The sequence below is a fragment of the Oratosquilla oratoria genome, chromosome 27 (assembly GCF_046742065.1).
Source record: "Oratosquilla oratoria isolate Oo_2021 chromosome 27, ASM4674206v1, whole genome shotgun sequence".
In the NCBI taxonomy this organism is placed as follows: domain Eukaryota; kingdom Metazoa; phylum Arthropoda; class Malacostraca; order Stomatopoda; family Squillidae; genus Oratosquilla; species Oratosquilla oratoria.
The window spans coordinates 13,550,774-13,574,900 of record NC_134803.1 but is presented as its reverse complement, the minus strand read 5'-3'; the positions used below and the strand labels follow the sequence as shown (position 1 = coordinate 13,574,900).

Genomic DNA, 24,127 nt, shown 5'->3' with positions numbered 1-24,127 from the left:
GTAGTGGTGTTGGGAGATGTTAATGCTAGGTTAGGAAATGAACCAATAGATGGAGTGATTTTGAAGTATGAAGTTCCAGGAAAAAATCGTAGTGGAGAGTTGATGGTGGAGATGTGTCTCAAAAGAGAGTTGATGGTAGCAAATACAGTGTTTAGGAAGAAAGTCAAGCTTAAGTACACATGGGAGAGGGTGGTGGACAGAAGGGTGGTACATAGAGTGTTAACCATTTCACTACGGGACTTAAATCTCGCGGGCAGCAGCCAATGCCAGCCGTACGATGTGTCGTAATAATACTCGCATCATAAAATATAGTCACGGCTTATATCGAACATTCTCTCTTTCATCCATGAATTTTGAAAACCACAGAGAATGGGATTTAGAGCAGATTAGGGAGAATGTAATAACATAGGGGCGACTACAATAAATATAATCAAGACGCCGATATGGCAGCGTCGCGAATCCACTTGCTCCTCATGACGCCTACGTGTGCGGCACCGTATGGAAGGGGTTAATGGGCTATATAGTGGTAACCAGGAATATAGTATGAAGAGTTAACCCTTTCCATACGGTGCCGCATACATAGGCGGCATGAGGAGCAAGTGGGTACGCGAGGCTGCCATATCGGCGTCTTGATTATATTTATTGTAGTTGCCCCTGCATAATGACATACTCTTTAAACTGTCTTCATCACATTTTCTATAGTTATCAAAATTCACGGGTGAAAGAGAGAACGATCGATATAAGCGGTGACTATATTTTATGATGCGAGTATTATTACGACACATCGTACGTCTGGCAGCTAATGCTGCCCGCGAGATTTTGGCCCATACTGAAGAGGTTAAGGATGTACATGTTCTAAGGGAAGAGAGTGGGGGAATACCAAATAATTTTTTTGATGGAAGGTAAGTTGAGAGTGGAGAATAGGTGGAGGAAAAGAGCAGAAGGTAGGGAGGTACTTAGAGTAAACTGCTTAAAGGAGAAAGAAAAGGAGAAAGAGTATAAGAAGCTGAGAGAAGAGTGGGAGGTAGTGAAGGATAGAGTAGAACTAGGAGTGGAGGACGAATGGAGATGGCTCAAGAAGGGAGTTATAAAGTGTGCAAAGATGGTGTGTTGAACAAGGAGGGTGGGAGGAAATAGAAAGAAGGGTAGTGAGTGGTGTGATGAGGAAGCAAAGAAAGGTGTAGAAGAGAAGAAGCAGACTTTCATAGATTGGTTACAAATTAGGATGAGGGAGTCGTATGAGAGGTACAAAGTAAAGCAGAAGATACAGGAGGCAAAGAGGAGAGCAGATGTATTTACCTAATTTTACCTAGTTGTATTTTATGGGATGAGAGATATGCTCGTAGTGACCCGTTTTCGTATCTCTCCACATCCAGTTTATTCTTAAAATCTTGTATAGTTTTGGCAGTTACTGTTTCTCCATTTAGTTTGTTCCAGACATCAATCACTCTCTGCAGGAAGCTATTCTTTTTCAGATCTCTTCTGTAACTCCCCTTCTTTAGCTTTTTTTCGTGTCCTCTTGTTTCTCTTCCGTCCCATTTTAGTAAGTTGTCTCTGTCAAGAATTTCCAACCCTTTAATAATTCTGTAAATGGTCAACAAATTGCCTCTTTCTCTTCTTTGTTCCAGTGTTGATAGATGTAATTTCCCCAATCTATGTTTGTATGTCAAATTTGATAGTGTAGGTGCCATTTTTGTTGCTGCTCTTTGGATTCTTTCTATTTTTTTTTTTTTTTTTTTTTTTTTTTTTTTTTTTTTTGTGCCAGGTGCCCATAGTGTTGCAGCGTACTCTAGTTTAGGTCATATTAGTGCAGCCACTATTTTCTTCACCATTTCTTTATCCATGTAGTCAAAGGCCACTTTCATTGATCTTAATAAGTTAAAAGTCTCTCCAACTAATTTATTGACATAATTATCAGGTATCAAGTCACCACTTGAGATGATCACTCCCAGGTCCCTTTCTGAGTCAACTTTTTTGACTTCCTTGTTACCAAATTTATATTGACCCAGTATTCTATTTTTGTTTTTTCCAAATTCCATTATAGTACATTTCTTAATATTAAAGTCATTTCATGCCTCTGACTCCATTCCCATATTTTGTCCAGGTCTTCCTGTAGCAATCTGCAATCTTCTCCTGTGCTTACTCCTTTGAGTAATTTAGCATCATCAGCAAAGAAGTTCATGTTACACTTCACTCCCTCATCCATATCATTTATATGTATGGCAAACATTAAAGGAGCCAATACAGAGCCTTGCAGGACACCACTTATCACATCCTCCCAGTTTAAATTTTTGTCTCTAAATACCACTCTCATTTTTCTCCCACTTAACCCCTTCACTCCGGGGCAAAATCTCGCGGGCAGCATTAGCTGCCAGACGTGCAATGTTGTGTCATAATACTCGCATTATAAAAAATAAAGTCACCGCTGTATTTCTCATTCTCTCTTTCACCCATGAATTTTGATAACCATAGAAAATATGATGAAGCCAGTTTACAGAGTATGGGGGTCACACAGGTACATACATACATACATATACCAAGGCTTTTTCCCCCTTCCAAGGGAGGTAGCCACAAAAGGAAAGGCATAAAAACACTCCCACCCATTTCATCCCTAAATACACTCCACACCCCTCCCACCCTTCCTCTCATCTGAGCACCTCCTGGATGACGGGTCATCCCTGAACCCTGCCCACCGCCCTGGGTCAGAAGCAGTGTCGCAAGACACAGTACATCCACAGCAAGGCCGCTTCATTTAATCGGCGACCCCCCCTCTCCGTCCCCCTTTGCATATAAGGAGAGGACGGGGAGAAATCCCTTCGGGCTGCGTCAAAATTTACTCAAACATACTACCCCACCCCCCACCCCCCCGCCAATTCCTCCTCATGCAGTCACAACATCATCCATATACAACCATTCTCCACTCACCTCTGTCTTCCGTCTCTCCCTTCCTTCCTCAACAGACATTCCCCTCTTCCCCAAAGCCCCCTTCACCCCATCCATCCACCTCATCCTAGGACGTCCCCTCATGTTCACTCCCTCCACATCTGCCTTCCATACCTCTTTTACTAGTCTTTCTTCACTCATTCTTTCCATGTGTCCAAACCATCCTAATATTCTTTCATCAACCCTCTCTCCCAAATCCTTTTTCACCCCTGTTCTCCTCCTCACCTCCTCATTTCTCACTCTATCTAGCCTAGTAACCCCCACCATACTTCTCAGACACCTCATCTCAAACACATTCAAACTCCTTCTCTCTTCTTCTCTTATGTTCCACGTTTCTGCCCCATACAGTGCTGTTGGCACAATCACTCCTTCATACAGTCTCCTCTTCGCATCCATTCCCAAATGTCTATTCCTCATTACACTCTTTAAACCACCAAGGCATTTACTCGCTTCTCTCAATCTACATTCTACCTCCACCTTCACTCCACCTTTTCCTGCTACACTTGCACCCAAGTATCTAAAACTATCCACTTCCTCCAGTCGCTCTCCCTTAATGTTCACTTCCAGTCTACTGCCACTTTCACCCCTTGTACATCTCATCACCTTACTTTTACCCACATTTATCTTTAGCTTTCTTCTATCACATACTCTCCCAAACTCTGCCACCAGCTTCCTCAATCCCTCCTCTGACCCTGCCACAAGCGCAGTGTCGTCCGCAAACAACAGCTGGCTCACCTCCCACTTTTCTCCATTTTCTTTAACCATCTCCAATCCCTGACTCACTACCCTAGCATTCACCTCTCGCACCACCCCATCCATGTATAAGTTGAACAGCCAGGGCGACATAACGCATCCTTGACGAAGTCCCACCTTTACTTCAAACCACTCACTCTCTCCATTTCCAATCCTAACACATGCTCTACTACTCACATAAAAACTCTTGACAGCTCCCAAAAGCTTTCCTCCTATCCCATAAATCTGCATAACCTCCCACAGTGCCTTTCTGTCTACCCTATCATAAGCCTTTTCCAGATCCATAAAAGCCCAAAAAACATCCTTCCCCTTTCCTATAGCTTTCTCACATATCTGTCTTACCACAAAGATCTGATCTACACAACCTCTACCCGTCCTAAATCCACACTGTTCCTCACCAATTACTCCTTCTGTTCCTCTCCTAATCCTCTCAATTAAGATTCTCCCATAAGCCTTCCCTACTACACTCAACAGGCTAATCCCTCTGAAATTACTACATTCACACTTGTCCCCTTTTCCCTTGTAAAGAGGAACTATACAGGCACTACTCCAGTCCTCCGGTACTTTACCCTCTCTCCAGCAAACATTAAATAATCTCACCAACCAGTCCACCATCACTGAACCTCCCTTTTTCAGACATTCTGCATGACATCCATCCAGACCAGGTGCCTTACCTGCTTTCATCATCTTTACAACTGCCTTCACCTCATCCTTCCTTATTTCTCCTCCGTTCTCCTCACTCATCACTCTCATTTTCTTCGTATTTCCCACTGCAGCTATCTTTCCTTCCCTATCCTCCTTCACATTTAGCAACTCCCTAAAATATTCTGCCCATCTTCCCCTCACTGCCATCTCTTCCATTATCAACTCTCCATCTGTACCTTTTACCTTTTCTTCCCTACTTGATTCGCCTCCTCTTCCTCTCTTAATTTCTTTCCAAAACATCTTTTTATTACTTTCAAAATTTCCTGTCATACTCCTACCCCATTTCACATCTGCTCTCCTCTTTGCCTCCTTTACCTTTTGCTTTACTTCTCTTTTCTTTTCTTTGTACGTCTCATATGACTCCCCTGTCCTCTTTTGTAACCAATCTGTGAATGCTCGCTTCTTCTCTTCTACAACCTTCTTTGTTTCCTCATCCCACCATTCACTACCCTTTCTTCTATTTCCCCCTGTCCTTCTTGTTCCACACACCATCCTTGCACACTTTAAGACTCCCTCCTTGAACCATCCCCATTCCTCCTCCACACCCATCTCTGCTCTATCCTTTACTCCCTCCCACTCCTCCTTCAGCTTCTTTTCGTACTCCTTCTCCTTTTCCTTTTCATTCAAGGAGTTCACTCTAAGAACCTCCCTACCTTTTGTCCCTTTCCTCCTTCTCCATCTATCCTCCACTCTCAACTTACCTTCCACCAAAAAATGATCTGATATTCCCCCACCTTCTCCCCTTAGCACATGTACATCCTTAACTCTTCCTATCATAATCCTATTTACCACTACATAATCCATTAGCGCTCTATCTACCACCCTTCCCTCCACCACCCTCTCCCATGTGTACTTATGCTTGACTTTCTTCCGAAACACTGTATTTGCTATCACACAGGTACAACTACAATAAGTATAATCAAGATGACATCAGCATCCTCGCATACCCACTTGCTCCTCATGACGCCTACGTAGGCATCACCATATGGAAGGGGTTAAGAAATTCTTCATTCCAGTACAAATGTGCATGATGAGGAACGAAGTGGATGACCTTCACTCATTACTGATGGTTTGATGCACATTTGTACAGCCATCTTTAAAAGCTCTCACCCATTTCTGCACCATCCCATCACTCATAATGTTTTCTCCATACACTTCACTGATCTGGCAATGAATTTCAGCCAGTTTCACACCTTTAGCAGTAAGAAAACGAATCACGGCGCATATTTTACAGTCGGCAGCATTCTCAATCAGAGGAGGCATTTCAAATACTCACAAACTTAAACACGATCAGATGAGTCCATAATTATGTTGAAAAGTAGATTACAGTACAGGCTTTCATGTAAAAATAAAATTATGAAAAGTCTACTTGTTTCATTTTTATTTCAAAACTGTATTTACTTAAAAAACATGCCTTGCTGTGGATGTGCTGTGTCTTGCGACACTGCTTCTGACCCAGGGCAGTGGACAAGGTGCAGGGATGACCCATCATCCAGGAGGTACTAGATAAGAGGGATGGTGGAGGGGTGTGGAGTGTATTCAGGGATGGAATGGGTGGGAATGATTTTATGCCTTTTCCTTTTTGGCTACCTCCCTTGTAAGGAGGAAAAAGCCTTGGTATATGTATATATATATATATATGTATATATATATATATATATATATGTACATGTATGCACATATATGCACTGATGACCCTTGATCTTGATATATTGCTTTAAAAGGTGAATGATTGGCCAAAATATATATTTCTCTATCACTCTCTTCTTCACTTCCTCCTAATCTTCTTTTTCACATTGTGGACAGAAGGGTCTTCTGTTTGATATGTTTTATCATCATAACCCATATAAGGAAATAGCAAAGGATAGCCATAAATGGGGATAGCAGGAGTTGATTATGATTGTGTGGGTTGCAGCACAAGAAATCAATTTGAAGATATGTAGACTGACAACACTTGGTTGATATGAATTGGGAGAGTCTTACTCTTGGACCCAGTCCAATTAGAATGCACCTCAAAGGCCTTGGAACAACTTATCTACAGAGTCCACTTGGCCAGACTGCGGTGCGGTCACCACCCAGCACTTCTAAGCTACCAGAAGAGGCTGGATGACCACGTTGTGAACAGCTGCCCAGGATGTAACACTTCACCCCATACCATACAACACATAATGGAAGACTGCATTATACACAATCATGCACGCAAACAACACAACATACGCTCTATAAAGGATTTGTGGGAAAACCCAGTTTCGGCTATGGCATTCCTTGGGGAGACGGGACTGCTCGGACAGACAGTCTAGGGAACGACAACAACAACAACAACTCATCTACACAGCTTCCCTTATAAATAAAAATATTAACATCTTTTTACAGATGTGGGGGAGAATTAACAGTTTGTGTGTGGTTGAGAAACCTAGGAATTGCTGTTGATTGGTATGAAGATGTGTTACCTCAGCTTAGTTGTATTACAAAGTTCAACTCTCATGTTTCTTACTATACCAAAAGACTTGCATACATGAATCACAGATATCAGTAACATAGCATCACAAAGATTTTTAGTTGCAGCCAATGCCTATGACCAAGCACCTAACAGCTATAGGAATATCTTGGCAAAAATCAGAAGTCAGTACAATCACATTTTGAAAATATAGTATCAGGTATGGGCATCAGTAACTGGTAGGTGAATTACTAAAAATATTTCTGTAAACGGTCCCTTACATTCTCTTCACCCTCAGCCTCATGTTACAATCTTTATACCCCTTTCCTTTTGTGCTGTAGTACCTGATGTCCTGCTTCTTGAACCCTCTCTCATCAAAACTTACCCCACCCCTCTTTCCCTCTTTCTCCTCATCTCCCTCTCTCTATCTTTCTCTCCCTCCCTCTCTCTCTCCCCTTTCTTCCTCTCCTGTCTTCTCTCCCTCTCCTGTCTTCTCTCTCTCCCTCTCCCCTTTCTTCCTCTCCTGTCTTCTCTCTCTCCCCCCTCTCTCTCTCTTTCTCTCTCTCTCTCTCTCTCTCTCTCTCTCTCTCTCTCTCTCCCTCTCTCCCTCTCTCCCTCTCTCCTTTCTGTCTCTCCCTCTCCCCTTTCTTCCTTTCCTGTCTTCTCTCTCTCTCCCTCTTCCTCTCCTGTCTTCTCTCTCTCTCCCTCTTCCTCTCCTGTCTTCTCTCTCTCTCCTGTCTTCTCTCTCTCTCTCTTTCTCTCTCTCCCTCTCTCTCCCCTCTCTCTCTCCCCCCTCTCTCTCTCTCTCTCCCTCTCTCTCTCTCTCTCTCTCTCTCTCTCTCTCTCTCTCTCTCTCTCTCTCTCTCTCTCTCTCTCCCCCCCTGCCCTCTCTCTATCACACACACACACAAATTCTTATGCACTTATCATTTCCCATCTCCAACAGGAGTGCCACTATTTCCATGGAATTGACTTTGTGCAACAAGGCCATGCAGCCCATGAGTGGTTTTGCAGTGCAGCTCAACAAGAACAGTTTTGGCCTGGCCCCAGCTTCTCCCCTCAATGTCCCTGCGCCCATTGGTCCCAACCAGTCCAGCGAGGTGACACTAGCTCTCACAAGCACAGGACCTGTGCAACGTATGGAACCACTCACCAATCTACAGGTTAGAGGTTCTCTTGAAATCTGAAACATCATGCCCAATTATTTTTGCTCAAGTACCAAATGTACAATATATCTGCATATGGTTTGGATGTTTTTCCCTACCTCTTCACATGACAGAGTCTTTCCTTGAACTGAGTGAAATTGTTAGCCATTAGAAAGAATTGCAAGTAATTCAAAGTATGCCAGTTTCTCATTAATCAAATATTGCTTATTATTGCACTTTAATGAATATTGTTTACGTCATAGTGTAGATCCAATAGGTGTATCTGAATTGTTTTTCCTGAATAGGTTGCCATAAAAAACAGCATAGATGTTTTCTACTTTGCTACGGTAGTTCCAATGCATATGTTCTTCATGGAAGATGGGTTGATGGATAAGAGAGTGTTCTTGTCAACATGGAAGGACATTCCTGCCCAGAATGAAGTACAGTTCAGCATAAGTGATGTGAATATGAATGCAGGTAAATGTTTTAAATTTTGTCATGAAATATTTGAATTTTCTTTGTTTACACAAAGTCATAACATTACCAAAAAAATATATGGTGCAGAACATAACTTTCTAGAAATCTTACTGACATTGGCGTAGTTCCATCAAATGAAAGTCATTTCTTCATTTAAAAGAAGAAAAAAAAAAAAAAAAAAAAAAAAAAAAAAAAAAATCACTATACTGGTGTTGAAGTAGACAGCCTTGGTTGCACATATGAGCTTGGGAAAACATGGGTTAACCACTGAGTGCTCCTTTCAAGGAAGTTGTGGCCAATATGTCTACACCATGGACCAGAAATCTTACAGACCTTGATTTGATACCTGGAAAGTTGTTTATTCAGCCTGGCAAAAAAACTAATGCATATTGTCACTTGTACTTGGCTATCCAGGAGTCACTGAACAATAACCTTGGCTAAACATGTGTGCTTGGAAGCCATGGGTTAACTACCAAAGTTGTTTCTTGTAAGCATAGTTGCTGCCAAACAATCTTTGCTAAGGTTGAATTTTTTTTCATACATATACCAACGACTTTTTCCCCCTTATAAGGGAGGAGTGCCTGTATAGTTCCACTTTACAAGGGAAAGGGGGACAAGTGTGTAGTAGTAGTTTCAGAGGGATCACAGCTTGTAAGTGTAGTTAGAAGGCTTATGGGAGGGTCTTGATTGAGCGGATTAGGAGAGGAACAGAGGGAGTAATTGGTGAGGAACAGTGTGGGTTTAGGACAGGTAGGGGCTGTGTAGATCAGATTTTTGTGGTAAGACAGATATGTGAGAAAACTATAGGAAAGGTAAGGATGTATATTGGGCTTTTATGGATCTGAAAAAGGATTATGACAGGGTAGACAGGAAGGCACTGTGGGAGGTATTGCAGATATATGGGATAGGAGGAAAGCTGTCAAGAGCAGTTAGGATTAGAAATGGAGAGAGTGAGTGGTTTGAGGTAAAGGTGGGACTTGTCAGAGATGTGTTATGTCGCCCTGGCTGTCCAATTTATACATGGATGGGGTGGTGCGAGAGGTGAATGCAAGAGTATTGGGTCAGGGATTGGAGATGGTTAAAGAAAATGGAGAAAAGGGGGAGATAAGCCAGTTGTTTGCTGACAACACTGCGCTTGTAGCAGAATCAGAGGAGGGATTGAGGAAGTTAGTGACAGTGTTAGTGCAGGTGTGTGAAAGAAGGAAGTTGAAGACACATGTGGGTAAAAGTAAGGTGATGAGATGTACAAGGGGAGAAAGTGGCAGCAGACTGGAAGTGAGAATTAATGGAGAGAGACTGGAGGAAGTAGGTAGTTTTAGATACTTGGGAGTGAATGTGGCAGGAAAGGGAGGAGTAGGGGGTGGAGGTAGAATGTAGATTGAGAGAAGCGAGTAAATGCCTTGGTGGATTGAAAAGTGTAATGAGAAATAGACATCTGGGAATGGATGCTAAGAGGTTATATTTACCTAGTTGTATTTACCTAGTTGTATTTTGCGGGAAGGGGAGCTATGCTCGTGTTGTCCCGCCTTTGTATCTTGCAGTGTCTAGTTTGTTTTTAAACTCATGAATGGTTTTTGCGCATACTATTTCATTGTCCAGTTTGTTCCAAGTGTCCAAAACTCTATGAGGAAAACTGTTTTTCTTCAGTTCTCTTCTATAGCTATGTTTTTTTATTTTCTTTCCATGTCCTCTTGTGTTTCTTTTGTCCCAGTTAAGTAAGTTCTCACTATCGAGTACCTCTGTGCCTTTCATGATTCTGTAGATGGTCAATAGGTCACCTCTCTCTCTTCTTTGCTCCAGTGTCGGTAACTCCAGTTTAGCCAATCTCTCTTCGTATGATAGGTTTGCAAGTGCAGGTGCCATTTTTGTAGCTGCTCTTTGGATTCTTTCTATTTTCTTTATGTTCTTTTTGGTACTGGGGGACCACAATGTCGCTGCATACTCTAATCTAGGCCTTATCAATGTAACCAATATTTTTTTCATCATGTCTTCGTCCAAGTATGTAAACGCCACTTTTATTGATCTTAGCAAGTTGTAAGTCTCCCCGACAATTTTGTTAATCTGTATATCATAGGACAAGTCGTTCGTGATAATTACTCCCAAATCTTTTTCGGATCCTACTTTCTTTACTTCTTTGGTTCCAATTGTATATTTTCCTGATATTCTGTTTTTGCTTTTTCCAAACTCCATTATGCTACACTTCTTAGTATTAAAGTCCACTTCCCATTTCTGACTCCAGTTCCATACCCTATTTAGGTCTTCTTGCAGTGCTTCACAGTCCTCATCAGTTTCTATTTTCCTTAGCAGTTTGGCGTCATCGGCAAAGAAGCTCATGTAGCAGTTCACGTCCTCATCCATGTCATTCATATAGATAGCAAACATTATTGGTGCCAGTACAGATCCTTGCGGTACTCCACTGATCACCTCTTTCCAGTCTGAATATTTTTCTCTGAGCACTACTCTAATCTTTCTACCAGTCAGAAAGTCCTCTATCCATTTTAGTAGGTTTCCCTGTATTCCTCCTATGTGTTCCAGTTTTTTTAGTAGTTTTCTGTGTGGTACTTTGTCAAAGGCTTTTTGCAAGTCTAGGAATGCACAATCAGCCCATCCATTTCTTTCTTGCACTATGTCTATTAGTCTTGAGTAAAAGCATATTAAGTTTGTGGAGCATGATCTTCCTTGTCTGAATCCGAATTGTCTTGGGTTTAATATGTCATTGTCTTCCAGATGTTTTACCCATCTATTCTTGATTATTTTCTCACAAATTTTGGCAATGGTGCTTGTTAGTGATACTGGCCTATAGTTGGTGGGTTCTTCTTTGTTTCCTCCTTTGTGTATTGGTACAATGTTAGCGTTTTTCCAGTCCTCGGGTATCTTTCCTTCTTTGAGTGAGCTGTTTATTAAGATGTGTATTTTGTCTGTTAGTTCTTCTTTGCACTCCTTTAGAATCCAATTTGCAATACCGTCCGGGCCATGTGATTTTCTGACATCCAGCCTTGATAAATGTTCTGATATTTCCTTTAGTGATGCTGTAAACTCATTCATGAGGGGAGATTTCTTGTTTTTGTCTATGTCACAATTCGGTATTTTCTCTCTGGTGAAAACAGATTTAAAGTGATTGTTCATGACTTCGGCCATCTCTAAATCTTCTGTGTATTCTATGTTTCCTTGGCATAGTTTCACCAATTCCTGTTTGTTTTTAAGTTTACCATTCACATACCGATAGAATAGTTTGGGTTGCTCTTTGCATTTGTCTATAATATCCTTCTCATGGTTCCTTTTCTCCTCTCTTCTCACATTAACATACTCATTTCTATAGTTAACATAAATTTGCCATTTGCTTTGTTTTTTGTCTTTTCTCCACTTTTTCCAAGCTTTGCCCTTCTGTCTTTTGCCTCACTGCATCTTTTGTTGAACCAACATTTAATGTACTCTCTCTCTCGCTTTTGTCTTGGTACATGCCTGTTTACCCCTTCATTGTAGTTTTCCATCAATATATTCCATTTCTCTTCCACTGCTGTTTCTTCCCTGTAAAATATTTCCCAGTTTGCATTCCGGAAGAATGTCTTTAGTTTTGTAAAGTCTGTTTTGTTGTACCTCAGTCTTCCTTTCCTATGCTTTTCGTTCCTCTCTATGTCTATTTCTTCCTTTAGTATAGTTTCGATGAGTACATGGTCACTCTTTCCAATTGGTGTCTCATACTGGACTATATGCACTATTTCAGGCTCTGTTGTAAATATTAGATCTAGTTTCGATGGCTCTTCATTATTTCTGTACCTTGTGTTTTCACGGACCCATTTGGGTCATTGTGTACTCCATGGTCATATCTAGCAGTACATTGCCCCACGAGTCATCTCCTCCTTGCACTGTCATGCTGTCCCAACAAATTTCTTTGCAATTGAAGTCCCCCATAACTACCAGATTACCCTTACCCATTAGTATCTCATTGAGTGATTTTCTTGTGTCATCTAGCATTTTTGTATGTTCAATTTCTTTCCAAGCGCTTGTTTTTGGAGGCACATAAGTCACCACAAACTTTCTACTTTTCATATTCTTGCCTTCGACTTTTATCATGATCAATTCAGCATTACCTTTGCCCTCTGCAATTTTTGTCACCTTTAGGTCTTTCTTGGCCAAGAACATGATTCCCCCTCTCTGTTTCTTGTCCCTGTTTTTTATCCAGTAGTTGTATAAACCTTGTCCGATAACAGTGGATGGTATTTCACCTCTTAGTTTAGTCTCTACAATTCCCATTATGTCTGGTTTTGCTTCTAACAGATAATCATTGAGTTCGTTCAGTCCCGAAATTAGTCCGTCAATGTTGGTATAGGCCACTTTTAATTTTCTTCCTTCTCCCTGGTTTCTTCTTCCCTTGTTTTGTTCGTTTTGAAGCGCCATTGTCTTAATCTCAAGTCTATTACTCTCCACTGGAATTCTTTGCATTCTGTCTCCGATCTTTTCAAGTTTTTTTCCTTTGCTTCTTCTCTTAGCGCCCTTTCTTTTTCTAATTCCTCAGTACTCATTTCTCTTTTTATCCATATCTTATTGTATTTTTCACTCTTTGCCAAGTTACCTACTTTTTCAAATATGTCTTCTACTACCACTTGTGACCTTAGTTTTATCTTTAGAGGTCGATTCCTATCCTTAGTATAGCGACCAATTCTGTAAGTCTCTTCTAAGTCTGTGCCTGAATCACTATCTCCCCCCTGAATTTCATTAAGGATTTCTACTGCTGTCTCTTTTTCTTCTTTTTCTCTCATGTACCTCGCCAATCCTTGTTTTTCTTTAAGCCCATAAACCACAATACATTTCTTCCTATCTACTGTGTCCCTGACCCAATTTGCTTTTTCGTTAATCACTTGAATGATTGTGTCTTTTGCATTATCTTGCATTTGCTGCTTGACTATTTCTTTGAAAGCAATTTCTTTATTTTCAATATTTTCTTTCCACTTCTTAATTTCCTGGATACTGTCCCCACCTAAGTTTTCTTAGATCTTTTGTGTCAATTCTTGTAATTTGTTGTTCACTTCCTGCTTTAGATTTTCGCTATTATTATCATTAGTTTTCTTCTTTTCATTATCATTCTTCAGTTCATTTATGTCTCTTTTCATTTCTTTAATTTCGTTTGTAAGATCCAAGTTAGCTTTTTTCAGGTCAGAAATTTCATGGTTAGTCTTAGATAAACAATCAATTAAACCAATGACCTCTTTTCTTAAGTCCATGATTTCATTTTCCCACCGAGTCCTATTTTTGCTCATCTCTCTCTCTATCTCTAATAATCTACTTAAGTTCTTTCTTTCGTACTTACCAAACCCTAAGAAATCATTGTCATAACACGTGTTTTGTTGGTTGTTTACATCGCGGTTCAGTGGATTGTGCCAACAGCATTGTACGGGGCAGAAACATGGAACATGAGAGAGGAAGAGAGAAGGAGTTTGGATGTGTTTGAGATGAAATGTCTGAGAAGTATGATGGGGGTTACTAGGCTGGATAGAGTGAGAAATGAGAAGGTGAGGAGGAGAACAGGGATGGAAAGGGAGTTGGGAGAAAGGATTGATGTAAGATTATTAGATGGAATGGTTTAGACACAAGGAAAGAATGGGTGAATAAATATTAGTAAAAGAGGTGTGGAAGGCAGAGGTGGAAGGAGTTAACATGAGGGAGTTTCTTAGGATGAGATGATGGATGGGATAAAAGGGGTATTTGGAAAAAGGAATGTCTGTTGAGGAAGGACAGGAGAGGATAGAAGAGTAGGGGTGAACGGAGAATGGTTGTGTATGGATGATGCTGTGATGCATGAGGGGGAGTGGATGAGGGGTGAGGGATTATGTATGAGAAATAAATTGACACAGACCAAAGGAATTTCTCCCCATTGTCTCCTTTTCTTCATGAGGGGACGGGGGGGGGTCGCAGAATTAATGAAGCGGCCTTGCTGTGGATGCGTTGTGTCTTGCGACACTGCTTCTGACCCAGGGCAGTGGACAAGATGCAGGGATGACCCGTTATCCAGGAGGTGCCAAGATAAGAGGGTAGAGGTGAGTGAGGTGAGAGGAGTATGTTGGGGATGGAATGGGTGGGAGTGGTTTCTATGCCTTTGTTTTTTGGCTACCTCCTGTGTAAGGGGGAAGAAACCTTTGGTATATATATATATATGTCTATGCAAAGAAGGTACCTAAAAATAAAGGCATAAGATCCACCCTCACCCATTCCATCCCCACACACTCCACTACTATTCACCTCCCTCCCTCCCTCCCTCCCTCTTATCCTGGCTCCTCCTGGATGACATGTCATCCCTGCATCTCACCCACTACCCTCAGATTAATTACCTCAATGGGAAATAAATTATTCAGTCAGTTGGAAAATTATGTTTGTTCTTGTCACTTCATTTATATCCCAGAGTATACAAGATAATGGTTGTGTATGAATGATATTTTGACACAGCCTGAAGGAATTTTTCCCTGTCTTTTCTATTTTCCACATGAGGAGAAGAAGAGGGAGGGTCTCAGTGTAAGTGAAATGGCCCTGCTATGGATGTACTGCTGCAATGCTTCTGACCTAGGATTTGGGCAGGAGACATAGAAAACCCTTTATCCATGAGAAGCTAAGATGAGAGGGAAATGGGTGATGGATGGGAGTGGAATGGGTGAAAGTGGGAGCATACCTTCACTGGCCACCTCCCTTAAAAAGGTGAAGAAGCCCTTGATATGTACATACATACATATACCAAAGACTTTTTCCCCCTTACAAGTGAGGTTGCTGAAGTCAAAGGTAGAAATCCACTCCCACCCATTTTATCCCCACATATTCCACTCCTTTTCACCCTCCCTCCCTCCATCTTTCCTTGGTTCCTCCTGGATGACAAGTCATCCCTGCATCTCACCCACTGCCCTGGATCAGAAGCAATGCAGCAAGACACAGCATATCCACAGCAAGGCTACTTCATTTAATCGGCAACTCCCCTCTCCATCTCCTCAAGCAAAAAAAAAAAAGGGGGGGGGGGAGAAATCCCTTCAGGCTATGTTAAATATAATTCTCATTCACACATACTCCCTCACCCCCATTCCCCACCCTCTCTCATCCATGCATCACAGCATAATCCATATGCAACCATTCTCCACTCACCCCTATCATCTGACCTCCCATTCTTCCTCAACAGACATCCCCTCTTTCACAGTGCCCCTTTTACCCCATCCATCCATCTTATCCTTAGTCACCCCCATATGTTCACTCCCTCCACCTCTGCTTTTCACACCTCTCCTACTAATCTCTCTTTACTCGTTCTTTCATTGTGTCCAAACCATCCCAATACTCTTTCATCAACCCTATCTCCCAACTCCATTTCCACCAGCACTCTCCTCCTCACTTCCTCATTTTTCACTCAATCCAGCCTAGTAACCCATACCATACTTCTCAGTAGTGCTGGGCAAATACAGCTAATTTCAATATCGAAATTATTGGTGAACAACAATACAGTTACCGAAATTACCGACAGTTTACCGGTAAAAGACTCGTGAGGTAGTAGTGACGTCACAAGTTCGAGTCGAGTTCGAAAAATCAATGTTTTTGTCCTTTAATAAGCTATATCTCTGGTTCTATTTTACATATCGTTTTTATTGTTATGTCATTGTAAAGGGAAAAGGTCATACTTTAATTAATGCTACTATAGTATGCTATCTAGTATCTACCGTGCGAGTGAGTGAATGGAGGGTAGTGGTGGGCAGCTACCGGTAAAGTTACAGGTTTTATTCAACAACCTTAACGATAGCTTACCGGCAAACATTCTGCTACCGTTAAAGCTTCGTTAACCGATAACTCGATAAGCTATACCATAACATTCAGAGAGCGGTAACTTCTGTAAGCACGTATCGGCTTGGTGCAGACACGAACGAAAATGTATACACCACACCCACCCAATGGAGGGTATCTGAGGGTGGGTGTGGTGTATACATTTTCGTTCACTCAGTACCACCAAGCCGAGACGTGCTTACCGAAATTACTGCCCTCTGAGTGTTATGGTATAGCTTATCGAGTTATTGGTTAACGAAGCTTTACCGGTAGCAGAATTTTTGTCGGTAAGCTATCATTAAGTTTGTTGCCAATAAAACCGGTAATTTCATCGGTAGCTGCCCACCACTACTTCTCAGGCATTTCATCTCAAACACATTTAAAATATTCTCTTCCTCTCTTATGTTCCATCTTTCTGCCCCATATAATGCTGTCAGCACAATGACCCCTTCATACAATCTCCTCTTAGCATCCATTCCCAAATATCTATTTCTCATAACACATTTTAATAGCCCCCAAAGCATTTACTGTCTTCTTTCAATCTACATTCTACCTCCACCACTCCTCCCTTTCCTGCCACCTATGCCCTCCAAGTATTTAAAGCTATTCACTTCCTCCAGTCTTTCTCCCGTAATACTTCCAATTTGCTGCAATCCTTCCCTTGTACTTTTACCTATATTTATCTTCAACATCCTTCTTTCACATGCCTTCCCAAACTCTGTCATCAACTTCCTTAATCCCTCCTCTCATCCTGCTATAAGCACAGTGTTTTCAGCAAACAACAACTGGCTTATCTCCCACTTTTCTCCATTTTCTTTAACCAATTCCAATTCCCTGCCCCATTACCCTTGCATTTACCTTTTGCAGCACCCCATCCATGTATAAATGGAACAGTCATGGTGACATGACACATCCCTAGTGAAGTCCCACTTTTACTTCAAACCACTTTCTCTCCATTTCTAATTCTAACGCAGGCTCTACTACTCTTGTAGGAACTCTTGACTGCTCTTAACAATTTTCCTCCTATCTCATATATCTGAATACCTCCAACAGTGCCTTCCTGTCTACCCTGTCATAAGCCTTTTGCAAATCCATAAAGGACCAAAAAACATCCTTACTTCTTCCTAAAGCTTTCACACATATCAAGGATTTTAATTCAAAAGAAATATGTTTGGAAAAAATGACAGTGAGGGGTGGAGAGGACATATGAGGCAGCATGCTACTCGATATGAACATTGAATACACAATGACTCAATGGATAAAGGAAAATACTAGATACAGAAACAACAAGGAACCTTTGAGACTGGACTTAGTACTTACATCGGAACCTGAAATTGTAGACAGAATAGATTACAAAACACCATTAGGAGTGACCATGTACTAATAGAATTGAACTAAAAGAGCAAATAGACCTAAGAAGAAATGAGAAACATAGAATAGGAAGACCAATGTATAACTAAACGAATTTTGAGAAACTTAAAAAATTCTTTCGCAATGCAAACTGGGAAAAATTCCTAAATGAAGAAACAAGGATGGAAGAGAAATGGAATATACTAAAAGAAATTTATAATGAGGGTGTGATCAAATATATTCCACAACAAAAGCAAGAGAGAATATACATAAAGAACTGGTACAACAAAAAATATAGTGAAGCCAAGGATAAAAGAGACAAGCCTGGAAAAAAGACAAAAAAAAAAAGAGCAATTGGCAAACATACATCAAACTCAGAATCAATTATGTAAAAATATGCAGAGAAGAAAAGTGAAATTATAAAAAGGAAATAATAGAAAAATGCAAGGAACAACCGAAACTGTGTTATAGATATGTGAACAGTAAACTAAAAAACAAACAAGAAATAGAAAAACTGCGCCAAGGAAGTCATGAATACACAGAAGAACAAGAAATGGCAGAAGTTATGAGTAATCACTTCAAATCAGAATTCACAATTGAGAACACACCTAACTGTGAGGTAATAGAGAGACAGAAATCCCCCCAAATGAAGGAAATAACAGTAACAAAAAAGAAAATCGGTGACCAAATAAAAACTTGACATTAGGAAATCGCATGGTCCAGATGGAATTACAAATTGGATACTGGAAGAATGCGTAGAGGAGTTAACAGATAAAATACACACTATAATCAAATGCTCGCTCAAAGAAGGAAAATTACCACAATACTGGAAAAATGCAAACATTGTACCAATATATAAAGGAGGAAACAAGGAAAATCCAACTAACTATAGACCAGTCTCCTTAACAAGCACAGTAGCTAAAATATGTGAAAAAGTGATCAAAAGTAGATGGGTTAAACATCTGGAAGAAAAATCTATACTAGACCCAAGCCAATTTGGATTTAGACAGGGAAGATCATGTACAACAAACCTAATCTGCTTCTATTCAAGACTAATATATATATATTAGATGAGAGAGATGGATGGGCAGACTGTGCCTATCTAAATCTACAAGAGGCATTTGACAAAGTACCACACAAGAAATTAATAGGAAAATTAGAATCAATAGGTGGTATTGCAGGTAATTTATTAGAGTGGATGAAAGATTTCCTGACTGGGAGAAAAATGAGAGTAATAATTAGAGACAAATACTCAAAATGGGAAGAAATGATAAGTGGTGTTCCACAAGGGTCAGTGCTGGCTCCAATCATGTTTGCCATATACATAAATGACATGGACGAAGGAGTTGAATGTTATATAAATTTCTTTGCAGATGATGCCAAAATATTAAAGAAAGTATCAACAGAAGAGGACTGTGACTCATTACAATCAGACCTGGACAAAATCTGGAAATGGACTCAAAAGTGGGAAGTGAACTTCAATATCAAGAAGTGTAGCATAATGGAGTTTGGAAAAAGCAAAATCAGAATTTAAAAAAATTACAAAATTGGTGAAAAAGAAAGAAAAAAAAAGTGCACACGGAAAGGGACCTTGGAGTGATAATCAGTAAAGACATGACACCGGATAGACATATAAACAAAATAGTCAGTGAAACCTACAACATACTAAGGTCAATGAAAGTGGCATTTGAAAACTTGGATGAAGAAATTAATAAAAAAAAAATATTAGTCACATTGATTAGACCAAAATTGGAATATGCAGTGACATTATGGACACCCAGTACTAAAACGAATTTAAGGACACTAGAGAGAATACAGAGAGCAACAACAAAGTTGGCACCAACTCTTTCCAAATTAACATACGAAAAAGATTATCAAAATTAGAACTACCAAATTCGAGCAAAGAAGAGAAAGAGGTAGTAGGATTCCTAGTCCCAACCCCTGTCCCGTTTTTTGTCGCCTCTTACAACTCAAGTGGAAATTTTTGGTGGCATCATTCTTTTCCCCATAGTCTGGAAATATTAAAACTGGAGAACTTGTAAGTTTATCTTTCAATTTGTCAAAAGTTTGCTGTTGTGCAGGTCCCCACATGAGTCTTTCCCTGACAAAGAACTTAATGGATTAGCTATGTCTGCATATCCTTGGATAAATTTCCTATAATATCCTGTCAATTTCAAGAATCTTCTAACTTTTTCTACGTTGTTTGGAACTGGAAAATTCTTTACTGCTTCAACCTTTGAATTTACTGTACTATGGCCATGCTTGTCTATCTTATGTCCCAAATAAATAACACTGTCCTGCAAAAGCTTACATTTTTCAAGTTTCACTTTCAATCATGTTTTAACTAATCTTGAGAATACAAAATCTAATTTCTTGAAGTGCTCAGCCGCTGTTTGGGAAACTATTAAAATATCAAGAAATACACTGGCAGTGTTTTCTACCAACCCATTTGGACTGTATTCATTAATCTCATGTAGGTTAATTGACTATTACATAACCCAAATGGCATTTGTTTGAACTCATAGTGTCCTGTTGGAGTAAAAAATACTTTGAATTCTTGTGAGTATTCATGCAACTGCCAAAAAGCAGATTTGATATAGTGCTAAGATTTTTCAGTTCTCAAACTTCTAAGAATGTCCCCTATTACGGGGAATGGTAATCAGTCACGTATGGTCTGCTTATTCAATTCCCTATAATCAATAACTGGATGCATGGTACCATCCTTTTTTTTGGCACCAAAATCAGAGGGAAGTTCCACTCACTTTTACTATGTTCAATAATATCCTGCGATAACATTTCAGTGATCAGTTTACCTACAATGGCCAGTTTAGAATGTGGTACTCTGTAGGCAGGTATATAGATAGGTTGAGTCCTTGGTTTTAATTTGATCTAATGTTTTAAAACAGTTGTTTTGCCTAAGGCATCCCCCGGCAAAGCAATTACTTTATATTGCTTCAAGAGCAAAGCAACTAAGCTTTCATCCAACTCAGGACAAGTAGTAGGTTCCAGTTGATTCTTGTATTTTTTCCCAACTCTGTTTCTTCCTGAACTGAACAGATTGATGAAATTGGTAATTTCATCTCCTCAGTACTCTCATTGAAAATCTTAATGGGTTTTGTACAAACTTGAAAATATCCTATTTTTGTACCTTTTAAGACTATGTCTTTATTCAAAGTACTAATTACTAATGTTTCTACCATGTTCTTATATGACTTATAAATCCCTTAGTCCAATTTCAAACCTTTTAATCTAATTGATTCTGTGATGGTAAAATTTTCAGTCTACAGTGACTCCTTTCAACAGCACTACTACCCTGTTAATTGCTCTGGAGTGTAATAATGTAGACATTATTATGCCACCTTCCACAATTACCAAAGCTTCCTTTGAAGTTGATGAATTATGACAAAAGAAACAATATAGATTTAATATATCTAGACTTTGCAAAAGCTTTTGATACCGTCCCACACGAAAGACTACTTACTAAATTAGCTTTGCATGGAATAAGTGGTAGCCTATTAGTTTGGACTAGTAATTGGTTGAATGGTCGAAAACAGAGAGTTTTAAATGGAAAAACTTCTGGATGGAAAAGTGTTGCAAGTGGAGTTCCTCAGGGTTCCGTTCTTGGGCCACTTCTATTCATAGTATATATAAATGATATAGACCATGGACTAAAATCTACTGTTTCCAAATTTGCTGATGATACAAAACTGTGCAGAGTGGCAAATGATCACTTTAGCCAATTAGATATTCAAGTAGATTTAGATAAATTACAGCAATGGTCTGAAAAGTGGCTAATGAAATTTAACACAAGTAAATGCAAGGTAATGCACATAGGTAAAAATAACAGTAAGTACGATTACAAATTATTTGGTAATTCGTTAACAAAAGTGGATAGTGAAAAAGATCTCGGCGTAATTATCAGTAACGACCTCAAATCATCCAAGCAGTGTATTTCAGCCTCTGAGAAAGCAAATAAGATTCTGGGACTGATTGCGCGATCTTTTGATTTCAAAAGTCCATCACTCATTAACAAGCTATATAAATCGTTAGTTCGTCCACATTTGGAATATGCTGATTCTGTATGGTCACCGAATCTCATTAAAGACATTGACAGACTGGAAAAAGTACAACGACGAGCCACAAAACTGATTCCAAATATAAAAAATAAATCATACGAAAATCGACTAAAACACATGAATCTGTTTTCCCTAAAAAAGCGTAGACTCAGAGGTGACTTGATACAGGTCTTTAAGATTTTAAAGGGAATTGACAACATCAAAAGTGACAAAATTTTCACATTGAATGAGAATAAGACAAGAAACAATGGTCTCAAACTGTCCGGAAATAGATTCAATTTGGAAGTAGGTAGAAACAACTTTGCCAACCGTGTAGTAAATGAATGGAATAAACTTCCTGCACAGGTAGTGCAATGTAGTTCAGTTCGAAGCTTTAAGAATCATTTAGATAAATACCTAAGTAAGATGCTGTAATGATTATAATTTATGTTATATTATTTGTTTTTGTTTTGTTATCATTTGTCTGTCTGATTTTCATTTATTATTAGTTATATGTCACTTTATTATTATTTACTATTTACCTGTTTGTTTATTATTTAACTATACCTATGCATTTATTTATGTATTTTATTTGTTATTTACATTATTATAGTTTTTGCTTATTGTTTTATTATTAATATGATTTTTTTTTTGCATCTGACCTAGATATGGATCAAAAGGTCTCCTGTCGGCATGCTCCGCCTTTGTAATCCTTTGTAATCCTTTGTAATTTCTGGGATTTCTTGAACATCTGAGTTGGGTTCACTATATAAGGCTTTATTTTCTGTTGGTCTAGACTGCTCTGCCTCGCTATCTAAAATACAATTATCTTTCCTATCTCTAGAGATTCTTTGATTACAGTCACTGGCTAGTCTGGTTGATTTAAAAATGGGATTAACTATAATTTCACAAAGATCCCTAACTCAATAGGACGTATGACCATGCTCTCTTTTCTCATAGTTGCAAATCCTATCAGTAAATCTCCTGGGAAAACAGATTCTTCTACAGCTATCACTGGAATGTGCAAATGCTCATTTTTATATAAGATGACTTCTAATTCAACCTTGCCTAATGTTTTTAACTCATTTCCAGTAATGGATTGGTTCCAAGATTTTCACCCCTGATTTCAATTGGTTTAAAACCCTACTAGTTATAACATTAACTACAGATCCTGTATCAATAAATATTTGAGTAGGTTTATTGAACACACTACCAGCCATGTGAGGTACTACAGAAGTCTTTCCAATTGTTATAATCAGTTTACAACTATCTTTGATATTGGGGTTTTCTTTCACCCCTCTATCACTCTTATCCCTAACACAATATTGTCTATGTGTGTTTCTATGGGTAGCTCTGTAGTGTTGTTTCATTTTGTGTCTGGGGGTTTTCCTCATGTTTCAGTGTGCATACAAAAAATTTTGCATTCCTGAGTTCTATGTCCAATCCTCTGATGGTACAAACAGAATGGTGGGATTCCACAATGATATTCATCATGACCCTCATATTTGCAATTTCTACAAATAATTTCATAATAACACTGTGTGCTTTATGCCCCCAGGTATTTCAATTGTAACATTCAGTTCTAGTATTCCATGAAGTGCTTCTAACTCTATGTTTAGATCCTCTATTTCTATAATCATTTCTAGAGTTCCTATTTTCTTTCTGTTATTGCATTCCCACAGTCATCACATATGGACTAATCACTTTAGATTCACTATACCCTTGAAGATAATCTATCTCCCCTATTTCCATATTAACCTTAAGATCCTTATACAGCTTTTCTGCTGTTATTTCATCAGAGCTGTTAGTTAGCAAGGCAAATGTAATTAATTCAATTACCTGAGAAACTTTCATTTTGTCAATAGATCTCTCTATCCAATAATCTTTTGATATAGAATTCATGTCCTTAGACTATCAAATTTTGCTAAATATTCTGTGTCTGATTCACTAGTTTTTACTTTATCATTCTAACCAAAGACCTGATGGTATCCTGATCACACTTTGACTTAAAATGAATGCCTTCTTATAAGCTTCATATTGGTTGATATCCATTTGGTAGAAATTTATTATAAGCCTAGCTCTACCTTTCTCAGGATCTACATTTTCTTTTAAAATTTCTATTTTCCTTTTTTCATCTGTTATATTTTTAGTGGTGATTAAAGTGTCGATCAAACTGAAAAACCTATTAACTCCCAAGGTGTTTTCATTACCTGTGAATTTGGGAATATTGACATTCGAGGTATAAACATCGTGACGTAATATTCCTGTAATCACACCTTCGGTGTCTTTTAGAGTCAATTTGAATTGACTGCCTCCTTGTAGGCTTCCATGTTTTTTCATCCTTCACACGTACATTAACCACATCTTCCTCACTCCTCTCATAGTCCGTCGTTCACTTGTAGTAGTAGCTCGTCCTCTCTATATACCTTACGTGTCTACCTTTATCTACCAGCCTCTTCCATTCTCTCTTGTGATAT

The 24,127-nt window shown here is 39.3% G+C and overlaps 1 protein-coding gene across 7 annotated transcripts in view; it reads left to right on the top strand.

The window, feature by feature from the left end:
- The window catches only part of AP-1-2beta (adaptor protein complex 1/2, beta subunit), a 166,237-nt gene that overhangs the window by 130,684 nt on the left and 11,426 nt on the right, over window positions 1-24,127 (top strand). For all 7 annotated transcript variants that reach the window (XM_076210262.1, XM_076210265.1, XM_076210263.1 and 4 more), the window contains 2 exons: window positions 7,785-8,001; window positions 8,289-8,460. In XM_076210262.1, the coding sequence (XP_076066377.1) occupies window positions 7,785-8,001; window positions 8,289-8,460 (389 nt within the window). The remainder of the gene's footprint in view (window positions 1-7,784; window positions 8,002-8,288; window positions 8,461-24,127) is intronic.